Raw genomic sequence first — 16,571 nt, forward strand, 5'->3', positions numbered from 1 at the left:
GCTCAGCCCAGCACCTGGCACACAGACATTTCTTGTCCGTGCAGAAGAACGGCTGCATGGACAGGTGGCAACATGGAACAGAATGAGCATTTTCTAGTCATCCCCCCAAAATAAATTTCCACCTGAATTAACCAAAGAGTCTGTTTTGAAGGTTTAAATAGTTCATCTGCTGAATATGATGTGACTCGGTGTTTTAACTAAAGTGGCCTTTCCAGCTTCCCTCATCTAGTGCCTGGGGACAAATGGGAATGCCCGTAAGAACAATTAGGCAGAAGCAAACGTCACCATCCACACTCCTCACCTGCCATGTCGATGGCAAAAGGCCTGTCTGCTCTCCAGCCGGTGTACCAACCAACGACTTTGCCGTTTTCCACCAACGGACGTTCGTAGCGCCGCCCGCCGACCAGGCCCACCGGCCAGACCGAGACCTTGCGTGTGGTTCGCATCTGTAAAAAGGGGAAGGAGACTTGGTTTCAGCTTCCTTAGGGAACAGAACTTGGAGGAAAAGAATGTGAGCCATGGACTAGAAACGAGAAGGGGTGGGGAATGTCCATTTCCAAAAGCCTAAGGCTTCCAGACAGAACCCTCTGCTGGCAGAGTGCTGCCCATCTGCTCGGCCCTCGGCTGTGCACCCCTCAGACTGAAACTAAGCCTCGGGTTCAGGGTCAAGGGAACTACAGGAGGTGTCGATATCTGAACACCACTTATGGAAACTACACGTGACTGTCAAATATTTCCCATTTGTTTCAAAGTTGAATCTTTTAAACAACACTTAGTATCTTCAGAAGCAAGAAGGTTTAGTTCCCCTTTAGGAAACGTTATTACTCAGTAACAGTGAAACGTTTACTCATAGGAGCCACAGGGATTGCCTTTCTCTAAATTCTTCATCGTTTTAGACACAGAGAAATCTTGGCTGGTGACATTAATAATGGGACTCACATACAGAACAGACACCAGGCATCCTCCCGGGTGACAAAAAGAAAAACATGCCCTAAATCTGCCTGTCTTTCACAGCAGTTGGGCCAAAGTACAGAAGAAGGCGCCTTACCCAGGCAGCTGAAGCTGCTGGTCCTCTCCCAGGACACCGGTTGTACCGAGCCCAGACGACCCTCAACTAAGAGTTATCTGCTGGATTTCTTTAAGGGGAAAGACATGTTCACAAGGAAGCTCAATGATGCTGGGCAGCATTTTAGGGAAAAACCACCATCTTCTCCCTGGCATGTGTTGAGCAGGGCCATAGTCAGACCACCTAGCACTGTTGGCAAACTAGAAAAAGGTGCCCCTTTCTTGTGCAGACGCACTCCAAGCTGGGGCCCAGGGCTTACGGGCCCTGATCAACACATCGGCTGGATTCCAGCTCTGCTCACCCTCTCGGCGGGGTGTGTGCCAGGACAGGGCGTAACCCGCAGGGCAGCGTGAGGTGGTGCTCTGGTGGAGGTAACTGCAAGCTCAACACCAACGCTTTACCGTCCATTTCTACAGAACCGAGTCATGATCAGTAACCAATGTTAAAATAATGATTATCGATCAAGGATATGTTTAACGAGAGAAAAGAAAAGTATATATTTGGGAAAGATTTTCAAATGCAATCAAATGAAAAGTCAAATTATAAAAGATGAGAAATAATTGGATGCTCCCATTTGTCAAGCATCCCAAGTTATTTATTTATTAATATTCTACCTCATTCCAACAAGAGGACTTAAGGGGGAGTGCTCTAAGTGATGAAGATCTCACTGGTCTTCCCCAAATCTGAAATTGCCATTTTCCAATTAACTCATCACTGTTGTGTTGTGTCAGCTCATTTTCTGAAAAAGTTCCACTGAGGTAAAATGAAGGATACACTAACTGAAATGAAGAATAACTTACAAGGAATCAATAGTGCCATAGATGAAGCCAAGAGTAAAATCAGCAGTTCAGAATGTAAGGAAGCAAAAAACAACAACAAAAAACCAATTAGAATGGGGGCAGGGTGAAGAATGTAAAAAAAATAAAATGAAGACACTCTGTGGAGCCTCTGGTACAACTTCAAGTGTACCAACATTTGCATTATGGGGGGCCCAGAAGGATTGCAAGAAATTGTAAACCTATTTAAAAATATAATGACCAAAAATTTCCCCAAGTTGGTGAAGGGAATAGACCTGTAATCCAGGAAGCACAGGGACTCCCAAACAAGATGAACATAAAGAGGCCACTCCAAGACACATCATAATTAAAATGCCAAAGGTTAAAGATAGAGACAGAATCTTAAAAGCAGTAAGAGAACAGCAGTTATTTACCTACAAGGCAGTTCCTATAAGACTTTTAGCTGATTTCTCAAAAGAAACATTGCAGGACAGAACGATTGGCAGGAAATATTCAAAGTGATGAAAAGAGAGGGCCTACAACCAAGATTACTCTACCCAGCAAAGCTATCATTTAGAATCAAAGGACAGATGAAGAGCTTCCCAGGCAGAAAAAGCTAAAGGAGTTCACCACCACCAAACTAGTATTACATGAAATGTTAAAGGGTCTTCTTTAATATAATGGAGGAGGAGAAGGAGATAAAAAAATATAAACAATAAAATATCCGTAAATAGCCCTGGCTGGGGTGGCTCAGTGGATTGAGCACCCATTTGTGAACTGAAAGATCTCTGGTTTGATTCCCAGTCAGGGCACATGCCTGGCATGAGGGCCAGGTCTCCAGTTGGGGGTGTACAAGAAGCAACTGACCCATGTATCTCTTCCCCTATTTCCCCCTCCCTTCCCCTCTCTCTAAAAATTAAGTAAAATATTTAAAAATGTTTTATTTCTTTTTTAGAGAGAGGGGAAGGGAGGGAGAAAGAGAAGGAAAGAAACATCAGTGTGTGGTTGCCTCTCACGTGCCCCTCACTGGGGACCTGGCCTGCAATCCTGGCATATGCCCTGATTGGGAACTGAACCAGTGACCCTTTGGTTAGCAGGCCGGCATTCAATCCACTGAGCCACACCAGCCAGGGCAGTAAGTAAAATATTCTTAAAAATTAAAAATGTCAAATACATATCTATAAACAATTGAATCTAAATAAAATAAACAAACAAGCAGAACTGAAACAGAATTATAGATAGAAAATATTTTGATGGTTGCCAGATGGAAGAAGGATTGGGGGGATGGGTGAAGAGGTGAGGGGATGAAGAAGTATAAATTTGTTGTTTCAGAGTAGTCATGGGGAGGTAAAGCACAGCACAGGGAATATAGTCAGTAATATTCTAATAACTATGGTGTCAGATGGGTATGGGATTTATCGGGATGATCACTTTATAAGTTATATAATGTCTACTCACTGGGGTGTACACCTGAAACTAATATAATACTGCATGTAAACTGTAATTGGAAACTAAAAAATAATTTAAATAAAGAAAAACAAAAATTAAAAAAATAACAGTTCTACTGAGGTATAACTGACTGCAGGAAAGAGCTGACGGTCCCAACACTATTATCTTTAGAAAGGTCTGCATGCCAGGCTGATCCTTGGCTGGCATTTGAAAACCTCACTTCTGACATAATCCCTACACTGATAAAATTGTTTTGCCTGTCTAGGGAATTAAAACCTGCTTTCCTTTGGGAATCCAAAATATTGGTGGGCGGGGGATGCCTATGTGACCAGACTCCAATAGAAACCCTAAGTCTTGCGTGGGCTTCCCCGGGCATAGACACTGCACACCGCGGCTGCATCTTCTCTGGGGGGCAGGTGCGCTCCGTGTGACCCCTCCTGCTCGCAGAGGCCTCCAGACCCTTCCTGATGTCCTTCCACCTCCCTGACCCGGCTGTGTATCCTTTACCATGTCACTGTGATAAATGTTAGTCCTCAGGTAACGTCATTTTGTTCAGCTTGGTTTAGTCAGAACTTTGATGAGATGCTGCAGGAACTTAACTCTGGTTTATATCGACTAGCCTATGGCAAAAACGGTTTTCTTATACATGATTTTGCTTAGTAACAGAACCTATCAAAGACGTTCAGAGAGGACTTACTGCACAGCTAACCACATGCCGAGCCCTGTGAGTCCTAGTAAATAATCTAACAGGCGTGGTCTTGGGACCCCTGAAAAAATGCAGTAAAATTAATTACATTGGGATGTATGTATATATAGCCGTGAAACCACCATCCCAGGAAGATGGTGCACATCTCTATCGCCCCTGGTTTCTTTGTGCCCTTTTATGAACCAACCCTCCCACGCCCTCTCCACATCCCCAACCCCCGGGCAACCACTCCTCTCCTTTCTATCACTTCCCATTGGTCTGCACTTCACAGAATTTCATATGAATGCGATCATGCAGTGCATACGTAAGATCTGGCTTCTTTCATGCAGTGTAACTGTACGGTTACGTGCCCGTGCTGTGACGTGTAACCACAGTTCATTCCTTTATATCGTCGACTGCATTCTACTGCATGGATGCACCAGAGTTTGGTTTCTGTTGTTTCTTTTTGATTAAAAAAAAAAACAAACCATTCATCTGTTAATGGACAGCCGTTTCAGGCATTCGGCCATTACAGATAAAGTTGCTGTCATATTGTGTACAGGCCTGTGTGGACTTTTTTCCCCCTAATACACAACAGTGGAATGGCTGGAGTATATGATAGGTATACATTTAACTTTTTAAGAAACTGCTGACTTATTTTCCAAGGTGGTTGTGCCGTTTTTACTTTCCCACCAGCACTTATGAGAATCCCAGTTGCTCCCACATCCTCACCGGCACTTGGTCTTGGTGGTGTGCAGTTCTGCCCATTTTAATGGGCACTCGTAGTATCCCACTGTGGTTTTAATTTGTATTTTTCTGATGACTAATGATGTAGAGTATCTTTTCGTGTGCTTATTTGCCACCTGTATTGCTTCTTTGGTAAAATATTTGCTCAAATCTTTTGCCTATTTAAAAAAATTGACTGATTATTTCCTTATTATTGATGTTTGAGTTTTTAACAAATTCTGCACACCTGCATATAAACCTTTTCTCCGATATAGAAGTATTTTCTCCCAGTCTGTGCCTCATCACTTCATTCTCATAATAGTGACTTTTGAAGAACTGAAGCTTTCGATGTTCACGAAGTGCAGTTCACCCACTCGTTCCTTCACGGGTTGTGCTCTCAGTGTTGCAGCTGGGACAGCTGTGCCCAAGCCAGGTCCCAGGCTTGCTGCTCCTTCCTCGAAGTGTTGGAGTTCTCAGTGTCACATTTGGAGTACGGTCTGTTTGGGCTAATCCGCATACGTGCTATGAGGGACTGACGGAAGCTTTTTTCTGCATGTGGAGATTCAGCTGTTCCAACTGTACCCAATTGTCTCAGGATGACTCCGCTGCCTTTGCTTCTCTGTCAGAAATCAGTCGTCCTATGTGTGTGAGTTTATTTATGGACATTCTCCTCGATTTACTGGTCTGTCTGGTGATTTTGATGCTAATGTCTTCACACCGTCTTGACTTACTATGGCTTTATGATAGCTCTGGAAGTCAGGCAGCACTAGCCTTCCAAAAGTTGTTTGGACGGTTCCCCTGTTCACCTCCATGTGAGATCCACAGTCGGTCGGCCCATTTCTGCACATCGGTTTGGTGAGGACTGCCATCTGAACCACAGTGAGCCTTCTAACCCAGGGACATGGTCCACCTCTCCACTTACTGCAACCTTTCATTTCTCTCAGCAATATTTTAGTGATTTAACTATTGAATCATTGATAGCATTTGATGCTTTTGTGTACTGGTTCTTCTCAACTGGTGGGGGAAAGACCCAGAAAATCCACTAAAATTTTCACAGAAATACAGCTCTTTCCCAACTCCACCTTCAGACTCCTATTCCCTCCCACACTGCAGAAAATAACATACTTCCATCTTTTTCGTCTTATATATAAAACAGGCCAAACAGACTAAGAAACCAAGTTAAAACTAATACATATGTTTTTCCTTAAATTAACAAAATGGCCTTCTGGCACTGAAAGTAGTACTGTGTTCTTTTTTGTTATTTCCTTAAAATGCCTATGATTTTTCAGCTCACAAACTGCTTTGCCTACTTGCACTAAATTTTCACATCCATGAAACACTGGTAAGCGGACTCCATCTCAGACCCGGGGGTCCTCCTGCAAATGCATAGGCCGCGCCCTGCACCCAGCAGGTGACGAGAAATCCTCAGTGTGTGCCTGAGCACCCGGGACTAACTGCAATACGGACCACACGTCACAGGCCATCAGTGTGTACCTGTGCTGTGTGAGGGGCAAGCTCACGATCACACAGGAGAATAGACAGTGGAACAACAGAAGGCAAAGACATTTTTAAAGTAGAAAAAGAGGAACTACCACTAAAGGGAATATAATAAACCATGGCCATGGGACCACTAGCACGGAAACAACGAAATGTTCGGTGGCAGGCTTTTCCACGCAAGTGAGGTCAGGACAGAGACGTGGGATTGTGTCCACAGACCACAGAATGGCCCAGGGTTCCAGGTACTGAGAAGAATCAAAGGAGCAGAACTTAACATTTCTGTGTCAGTTTCCTGTTAGAAAAAAGGTTTTGCTTAGCACACTCCAAGTTTCTGAGAGGATCACGGAACTAACATTTGTTCACGCTTTTTTTCCCCTCAGAATGTCACGGTGTTAGAGGTGAAGTGATGACTATCTGAATGCTAGTGAAGTGGCAGGATTCTGTCTCCAAGGATGCTAAATAAAAAAGCTTGCCCTTTAGAGGGTTTGAAACTACAGACACATCCAGATGCCCTGGACACGTTCGCACCGCTCCAAGATTCAGTGTGGAATGCTTCCCCCCAAATTGGACGCGCAGCCCCCGGAACACGACCACAGTGCTACACAGAGAGAGCCAGACATTTCCAGGGAAAATAGCACCACTATTTACAGAACATCTTCACTCCACCGCTGGGACCCACCCCTTGCTGTGTGTCCGTTCCTCTGCAAGGGTTCCTTGGCAGCCACGTGCTCCTGGGAGAGGGGTGAAAACGTCACAATGACTGTCCCTGTCAAAAGTAAACCTTTTTGTGTAACTTAAATATTCTCAGTATTTAAAAGATTTGTTACTTTCTTAACACAAAATAGCAGTTAGGTGACAGGCACCACTTCAGGTGCCTGGTGTGAGCCCCGATCTGAAATCGGACTAAAGCCCTGGACAGTAAAATGAAGAGGAAGCAGCGCACGTATTTGTAAGAGTTACAAACAGGCTGGATCCCCGAAGGCGTCTCTTCCTATTTATTCAGTGCCATACTTTGTCATCTATTCCTCCCGTCAGGATGTGCTTAGCAATGTTAACCAGTCACAGTCACTTCCAGCAGAGTCATTTCCATACACCCAATGGCTAAAAAGGACACAAAAGATACACTTGGGGCCCTGGTCAGGTAGCTCAGCTGGAGAGAGCATCATCTTGATACAACAAGGTTGTGGGTTCGACTCCTGGTCAGGGTACGGACAAGAATCGACCAATGATGCATAAATAAGTGGAACAACAAGTCCACGTTTCTTCTCTCCCTCTCCCCTTCCTTTCTCTCTAAAAATCAATTCATAAAAAATTTTTAAAGATACATTTGGTATATTTCTACACTCCTCTGGACTAAATGCCATTTAAATAATCAGAGAGCAGGTGGTGCAAAAGGAGGGCAGCAGGTACCCACTGTGCACGCTGGTGTCCGGCGGCCCCTTAGCAACAACCAGCTGCTGTTTCTTTGGCCAACCTGATTCCTGCCGCTTTAGGCTGCACCCTTTCGGTCCCTCCTTGAGAGATGGCGAGCAGCCAGCTCCAGGGGCTGCAAAACTTCAGATCGCACATATGTGATCATAATGCCCTTAGAGTAAAACAGAAAATGTTACACAGATACCTTCAGCTCCCTTTAAGACATACCATTAGGTGAAATCTTATTTTATTTTATTTTTTCCAAAGGGAAATGAATAACGTTCTTGATCTTCTGAAATTTAAAATGCTATAGGCAACCTCGGGGATTATAATTTCAATCAAGACTATTACACTCAGTGTCCTGCCTTTTAAACTAGTAATTTCAGAGGAAAAAGAGCAAACCACGCCAAACCCAACAGGCTCCGGTGAATTACAGAAAGAGCAGTGCGAATACGACGGAGGAATACAGGAGCGATGACCTCGAGGCAGGGTGCTTCCCAACCCCACTGCCCACAGACATCTGAACTTTTCCAACAGGGAAACTACATCTGCATGATCCAACAGACCGTGATTTTCGTTGGAGCAAGTCTGGAAATTAATGCCCCATCTGCTCTTTCTCTTTCTTGCATCTGCCCCTGAATGATGTCACCATCTATTTCCTTCAGCTAATTGTTACCCAGATCATGCTATTTGTTCCAGTGTCCTCCACATGACTTCGTATTGCCCTGGAGTTTTGTGGGTCTTTTTTTTCTGGCCTATTTTGATTTCTACATACCACCATCCACAGCATGAACTTTTCAGGTACACAAGCTAATTACTTTAAAGGAGTTGAGCCATCTAGAAATCAGAAATGTTGCTAGTGTTATATCCTCATTTCCTGTCCTGTCATTGAGTGGAAGATTATCATTTCTTCCATTCCTCCTGTATTTTTCCACTAAATATCTACCATGTACCTAATGTGTGCTCAGTGCTGTGCTGTGCTAGTCCCTGAGCAAGGCAGAGGTGGCCCTTGCCTACAAAGCCAACGCTCCAGAGCTGGGGGGCAGGGAGCAATAACAAAACTAACTGTGAAGTTGGGTACGTAAATGCTATGCAGGGAAAGGCTGTTAGGGCCCACAGTGCTGCTGTGGGAACGGACGCAGAGAATCGGACCTGATCTGGGGCCCTTCCGAGACTTCCTTGAGGACATCAGTGAGCTACAGCATGAGTGGCATTAACCAATGTGGACAGAAGGCCAAACACCTCCCCGGAAGAAAGGAACCCAGATGCTACAAGCCATTCTGATAGGTGTGAGATGGTACCTTACTGTGGTTTTATATGCATCTCTCTGATGATTAGCGACATTGAGCATCTTTTCATATGTCTATTGGCCATCTGCATGTCTTCCTTGGAGAAGTGTGCATTCAGGTCCTTTGCCCATTTTTAAATTGGGTTGTTTTCTTGATGTTGAGTTTCGTTAAGTTCCTCATAAATTTTGGATATTAACCCCTTATCAGATGTATTAGCAAGTATGTCCCCCCGTTCTGTGGGTTGTCTTTTTATTTTATTGATGTTTTCCTTTTCTGCGCAAAAACTTTTCAGTTTGATGTAGTCCCATTTGTTTATATTTCCTTTTGTTTCCCTTGCCTGGGGAGCTACATCTGAAAAAAAAATTGCTATGAGCCATGTCCGAGATTTTGCTGCCTATCTTTTCTTCTATGATTTTCATGGTTGTGGGTCTAACATTTAAGTCTTTAATCCACTGGCTATCATAAATAAATGAACAAACAACAAGTGCTGGTGAGGATGTGGAGAGGGGGGAACCCTTTAGCATCCTTGGTGGGAATGAAGCCTGGTGCAGCCACTATGGCAAGCAATATGGAGACACCTCAAAAATTAAAAATGGATCTGCCTTTTGACCCAGTGATCCCACTTCTGAGAACATATCCAAAGGAACCCAAAACACCAATCTGAAAGAACATAAGCCCCCCTAAGTTCATTGCAGTGTTGTTTACAATCACCAAGATGTGGAAGCAGCCCAAGTGTCCATCAGTAGATGAGTGGATAAAACAACTATGGGACAGTGCAATACTACTCAGTTATAAGAAAACAGGAAGTTTTCCCCTTTGTAACAGTATGGATGGACCTAAAGAACATTATGGTAGATGAAGTAAGCCATTCAGAGAAAGACAAAAACCATGTGATTTCATTCATATGTGGAACCTAATGATCAAACTGAACTAACAAGGAAAATGGGGACAGACTCATAGATAGAGAGCAGGATGACAGCTAAGGGGGGAGGAGGAGGGGAGGAAGTAAAGGGACTGAGCAAAAAGGAAAAAAGACTCATGGACACGGACAACAGTGTGGTGATTTCAGTGGGGAGGGAGGGAGTATTATGAGACTAAATAATAATGGAAAAAATACAATAAAAAATAAAATTTGAAAAATGCAACAGGCCCATGACAGGAGCATTTCATTGCATTCCTTGATTTAAAAAAAGATCCACTTTGGTTGGTGGATCTTGGAACCAGGTTTCTCACTGTTGGAGTGAGAACTCACAGATGAGGAAAAAAGGAGGCTAGAATGAGCCCTGTGTTATGGAATAGAGCTGGAGACATCAGCACGAACTCATGTTTAGCTTAATGTAGAGGTAGTTATAGCTATATTTGTAGGTGTGGTATATACATGGGGTTGTATGCACCTGCATGTCCCTGCTTGGTTAGCTGAGAGGCCCAGAAGTGATGGCACCCCAGTAGCAACAGCACCTCAGTAGCAACGAGCCCACCTAGCACCCACATCTTGGTTTCTAACACCCTGTTCTAAAAAAAAGGACCAGAACTACTTGAAGTAGCTGATTCTACCGCATGGGCAGAAAAGACACAGGATGATCCTGGGTATCTTTAGAGACAGAAAAAAGGAAGGGCACCAAAAACTAAAGACAAACAAAACTCCGCACAGTGATGGGCATGTAAAAGGCCCACAGGAGTCAACTGAAAGGGCCCCAATGGCCAAAACTGGAACAATTTGAGCAACGAGATAAAGTAGTAGTGGATTAGCACCTAAAGTATAAAATAAGTACTGAATACTAATACAACCTAAATTCTATAATTAAATAATTCAATAGATAAGCAAATAGGAAATAGGCAAATCTCCCATGCCAAAGAATTCCAGATAATGTATGTAGATAGCCCTCATCCCACCTCACCCCAACCCAGGAAGGTCGAGCCCAGCTCCCCACTCCTTAGGTATGGGCTGCACATAGTGATTTCCTTCCAGAAAGAACAGTGTAGGGGGTGAGAGGTAACTTTACCTTGATGAAACCTAATAAGCAACACCTCAGCCAGATGATCAAGGTTAAGATGAGAAATCACATTGACAGTATGTGCCCTTGATGTGACGGGCTGAGAATGGCACTTTACGTCTGTGATCTTCTCCCCACAAACCCATAATCCAATTCCATCGCGAATCATGAGAAAAAACTCAGAATCATTCCAACAGAGGCACACGCCACAGTAGACCTGACCCAGCACTGCACGTAGCAGCCCAGGTCATCGACAACAAGGAAAATCTGAGACACTGTCACGGCCAAGAGGAACCTAAGGAGACGTGACAATTAAATGTAATGTGGAACCCAGTACAGGATCCAGGAGCAGAGGACATCTGAATAGTGAACAGACCTTAGTTAAATATTGATCCTTTCATTATAATACACATACCATACTAACGTAAAATGTTAGTAACAGGGACACTGGGTGTGGGGTGTACGGGACTTTTCTAGCAACATCTCAGTTTTTTCATAAATCCAAAACTGCTTTAAAAATGAAGTATATTACTAAAACAAGAAATCCCTTTCAAAAGTGCCCAAGGTGATCATTCCTTCTCTATCCACCTCAGTCAGGCATGACACAGAGCTATTCTCAGAGGTCAGTGCGTCACTCACTTCCTATGCTCTCATCTACTATGTAACCAGAAGATGTGGCCCTGGAGGAAAGTTTGGTTTGGCCTACAGTTTTTGAGTTTTAAATTGAAATGTATCAAAAATCCAAAGATTTCAGGTCTCTCTAGAAATCTGGCACACGAGGCTCACACCCCACTGCCGCAACACTGCGGGGCGGGGGGGGGGGGGGAGACAGGGCTCGGTCCCTTTGAGCAGCGCCGGCCCTGCCCGGTTTGCCTCAGAGCTGAGTCTATGTGCCCACTGCCGTTCGTTACTAGCTTGTGCTGGTGCAGGAGGCGTTCCTCCAAAGTGGGAAGGGAAAACACATCAAATGGGTCGTGCATTTCTAGAAAGCCAGGAGGCAACAGTGTTGTGTGTGTAGAACTTTAATATGCAAGTATGCATTAAAAAGACACAACTAGAAAGAAGAACCATGAGAAATAATAAAAAAAGGACACAAATGAAAATAAATCAGACTTCCGCCAAGATGGAGGCGTAGGTGGAAGCACTGCGCCTTCTCACACAACCAAGTTTAAAAACAACAAAGTTTCCACAACAAAAACGCAGCTAAACCACAGAAAATTGAACTATATGGGAGTCTGACAACAACGAACCCTTCAGCCAAACCAGTAAGAGGGGCAGAGCCAGCAGCAGAGCAGGTCAGGCAGGAAAGATCCACCGGACCGACCCGGGCGCTCGACCCAGGCACGCAGGCTGCTTGGGTGGATCCCAGGTGGGAGCAAGGCAGCGGACCCAGAGGGCTGACCATGGTCACACATTTACTTGCAGATAAACGGGTGAAGGAGCGAGTGCTGAGACAGACCGTGCAGGCTCCAGTGGCGGGAAGCAGCAGAGGGGACAGCTATTGTCCCTCTCTGACCCTGCCCCCACATACAGCATCACAAACCAGCGACCTGGGTGGCCCCGCCCTGGTGAACACCTAAGGCTCCGCCCCTCATACATGACAGGCACGAACAGATCAAAACATGGCTCAAGAACAACTCAGAACCCCAGAGCCTATAAATCTAAGCAATGAAGAAATAGCCAAACTTTCAGATGCACAGTTCAAAACACTGGTGATCAGGATGCTCACAGAACTGGTTGATTATAGTCACAAATTAGAGGAACATATGAAGGCTAAACTAATTGAAATGAAGGGAAATACACAGGAAACCAATAGTAATGGAAAAAAAAACTGGGACTCAAATCAAAGGAGTGGACCAGAAAGAGGAAAAAAATGACCAAACAGAAAAGGATGAAGAAACAAGAATTCAACAAAATGACAAGAGGCTTAGGAACCTTCAGGACAGCTTTAAATATTCCAACATCCGAATTATAGAGGTACCAGAAGGGGAAGAGGAACAGCCACAAATGGAAAACTTATTTGAACAAATAATAAAGGAGAACTTACCCAATCTGGCAAAGGAAATAGACTTCCAGGAAATCCAGGAAGCTCAGAGAGTCCCAAAGAAGTTGGACCCAAGGAGGAACACACCAGGGCACATCATCATTACATTAGCCAAGATTAAAATGAAGGAGAGAATCCTAGAAGCAGCAAGAGATAAGGGGACAGTCACCTACAAAGGAGTTCCCATCAGACTGTCAGTGGATTTCTCAAAAGACACCTTACAGGCAAGAAGGGGCTGGAAAGAAGTATTCCAAGTCATGAAATCCAAAGACCTACATCCAAGATTGCTCTATCCAGCAAAGCTTTCATTTAGAATGGAAGGGCAGATAAGTGCTTCTCAGACAAGATCAAATTCAAGGAGTTCATCATCACCAAGCCCTTATTATATGAAATGTTAAAGGGACTTCCCTAAGAAAAAGAAGATAAAAAAGATGAACAGTGAAAGGACAGCAAACTCACAGTTATTAAGAACCACACCTAAAACAAAAGCAAACTAAGAGGACAGCTAGATCAGGAGCAGAACCATAGAAATGAAGACCACATGGAGGGTTAGCAACAGGGGAGTGGGAGAAGGAGAAAGGGGGAGAAGGTTCAGAAAATAAATAGCATAGATGGTAGGTAGAAAATAGACAGGGGGTAGGGCAAGAATAGTATGGGAAATATAGAATCTAAAGAACTTGAGATAGGTGTTCATGAACTAAAGGGGGGGTAATGGTGGAGGAGAGGTTGTGCAGGGTGGAGGGGAATGAAGGGAAATAGAACTGTAATGGCATAATCAATAAAGTATATTTTAAAAATAAATAAAATATATTGAAAAAGAAAAAAAGAAAATAAATCAGGTTGAAGTTTTAGTTTTTTAAGGATTTTTTGTTTCATTTTTAATTTTTGATTTTAGAGAGAGAGAGGAAGGGAAGGGAAAAGAGAGGGAGACGAATAATGTGAAAGAGAAACATCAGTTGGTTGCCTTCGCTGACCAGGACGGAACCTGCTTCCCAGGCATGTGCCCTGCCTAGGAATCAAACCAGTGACCTTCGGTTTGCAAGATGATGGTCAACCAACTGAGCCACACCAGCCAGGGCAGTCTTTAAGTTTTAGTACAAATAATGTAATACTGCTTCCACATGGCCAGCTTCACTTGATTATATCACCTGCTTGAAGAAAGACGAGTTTGTGAATCCTGGCACAGACCATCTTGGAGGAGCTCACTTGGGCTCTCTGCTCATTGTAAAACTACAGTAATCAAGACAATGTGATACTACTATAAAGACAGACATTTAGATAAATGGAAAAGGTTAGAGAGCTCAGAAATACTCCTTCTCAAAGATAGCTGATTGATTATTTTGGTCAGGGTGCCAAGGGAATTCAATGGGGAAAGGTTAGTCTTTTTTAATACATAGTACTGGAAGGAATGGACACGTGTGTGTGTGTGTGTGTGTGTGTGTGTGTGTGTGTGTGTGTGACAGAGGAAGAGAGGAAGGGAGGGAGGGGCAACTTTGAGTCCTACGTCTCACAGCAGTCATAAAAAATGAACTTAAAATGGAATCATGGATCTAAACACAGAAACTAGTTAAAAATTTATAGAGTAAAATATAGGAGAAACTCTTGTGATAGGCAGGGTAGGCAAAAATTCCTTAGGTAGGGCCCAAAAATATAAACCCTAAAAAAATTCCACAAATTGGACTTACTAGAAATTAAATTTTCTACTCTCCAAAAGATACTGTTAAAAAATTTAAAGTGAGTCACCAACTGAGAGGAAATATCCCAACACATACATCTGACTAACCAACTGCATTCAGAATACACAGAAAATTCTCATAGCTCAATAAAAAACCTAAAACATGAGTTGCATTATGATTGTGGACAATTGAAAGTGGGCCAGAGATCTGATGAACACTTCAACAGAGGAAAATAAATAGCCCATCAGCATATGAAAAGATATTCTAGGTGTCCAACCCATGGCCTGAGGACCGCATGTGACCCAGGATGGCAATGAATGTGGCCCAAAGCAAAACTGTAAATTTACCTAAAAACACTTTTTTTTTGCTCATCTGCTTTTGTTAGTGTTTGTGTATATAGTGTGCAGCCAAGACACCTCTTCTTCTTCCAGTGTGGCTCAGAGACGCCGAAAGGTTGGACACTCCTTTATATCATCAGTTGTTATGGAAACTAAAACCACAATAAAATACCATTATACACACACTAGAATGGCTAAATTTAAAAGACTGACAATACCAAGTGTAATGAAGATGTGTAGTAACTGGGTCTCTTATACATCCCTGGTGGGAGTATAAAATGATACAACCATTGGAAAACAATTTAGCAGCTTCTTATAAAGTTAGAACATATACTTAGCATATGACCCAGGAGTTATATTTCTAAGTATCTACCCAAGAGAAATGAAAGCATACATCCACACAAAAACATGTGCCTAAATGTTCATAGTAGTTTTAAATTTCATGATAGCCATAAAGTGGAAACAGACCAAGTGTACATCAACTGGTAAGTAGATAAACAAATTGTAATATATCCATTCAATAGATTACTACTCTGCAATAAGAAGTTAGGCACCACCGATATTCATTCAACATGAATGAACCTCAAAAACACAATGCTAAGTGAGAAAGAAACCAGACAAAAGGCTACATATTGTATTCCTGCACTTTTGTATATGAAATTCTAGAACAGGCAAACTTCTCTGTGGTGACAGAAAGCAGATTAGAGGCCGTAAGGAGTGAAGACTGACAAGGTGATAATTATGAGGGTGTATGTGGTGTTGGCTGATATGCAGCAAAGTGTACAGTTAAATGCATATATTTTATGGTAGGTGAATTTTACCTCAATAAGCTACTTTAAAACAAAAACAAAATAATGAGGAGGGCTCAATATGAACTCATGATTAAAGAGCGTAGAAATATTAACAGCCCAGCAGCCATAAAAACACTTCACTCCCAGGTCTTGCTTTGTAAATACCATTCTCTGCCAGAAGGAATCGGGCGCCTTGGGGAAGTGGCTGATTCCAGGTCTGGCACAGGTGAATTGTGGGTAAATTATGTTTTGTTCCCCAAAGAGCAGAGAAGTGCTCACAGATAAACAAGGACATGTGCAATACAGATGGTCTGAAGGGCTGTGGCCAAGCTATGAACAATTTGAGCATTAAAAGAATGGCATTGCTAGATTAAAACACACTGGGCATGAAAAGGGACCCACAGACCACCGTTACACATTGGTGAGTGTGACAGAAGTTATTCTCAAAGAAGAATACCAGCTAACAAGTGTAGAAGGAATGATCAATAAGAAAACCACCATTTTATACGGCCACTGCAATAATTAATTCAGGTAAAAAGCATCCTTTGATGGGAGAATCCTAGTCCCCCCACCCCACATGAGCTCATCCTCTTTCCCACCATATATGCTAAAATATAGTCCTAAAAAACTCAAATAAGCTTCATCTACTTTACTATTCCTTTTATAGCTGTATTTACTGTAGTAAAATTCGATGTTTTTTGAAAACATGAACACAATTAACTAATTACCAATGACCGTGTTGATCTTCATTGGTATATCAGGAAGGAAAACTTTACATATAATCAAATGTACAGTTAGGTTTGCATAAAACTTTTGCAAATTAGCTT

The 16,571-nt window shown here is 43.0% G+C and overlaps 1 protein-coding gene across 1 annotated transcript in view; it reads right to left on the minus strand.

Annotated features, from left to right (window-relative positions):
* The window catches only part of B3GAT2 (beta-1,3-glucuronyltransferase 2), a 63,725-nt gene that overhangs the window by 23,801 nt on the left and 23,353 nt on the right, over positions 1 to 16,571 (minus strand). The window contains exon 2 of the mRNA XM_037158722.2: positions 302 to 446. Within this exon, the coding sequence (XP_037014617.2) occupies positions 302 to 446 (145 nt within the window). The remainder of the gene's footprint in view (positions 1 to 301; positions 447 to 16,571) is intronic.

This window comes from Artibeus jamaicensis, unplaced genomic scaffold, assembly GCF_021234435.1.
Source record: "Artibeus jamaicensis isolate MK-2021 breed Jamaican fruit bat unplaced genomic scaffold, CSHL_Jam_final contig_1127, whole genome shotgun sequence".
Taxonomy (NCBI): Eukaryota; Metazoa; Chordata; class Mammalia; order Chiroptera; family Phyllostomidae; genus Artibeus; species Artibeus jamaicensis.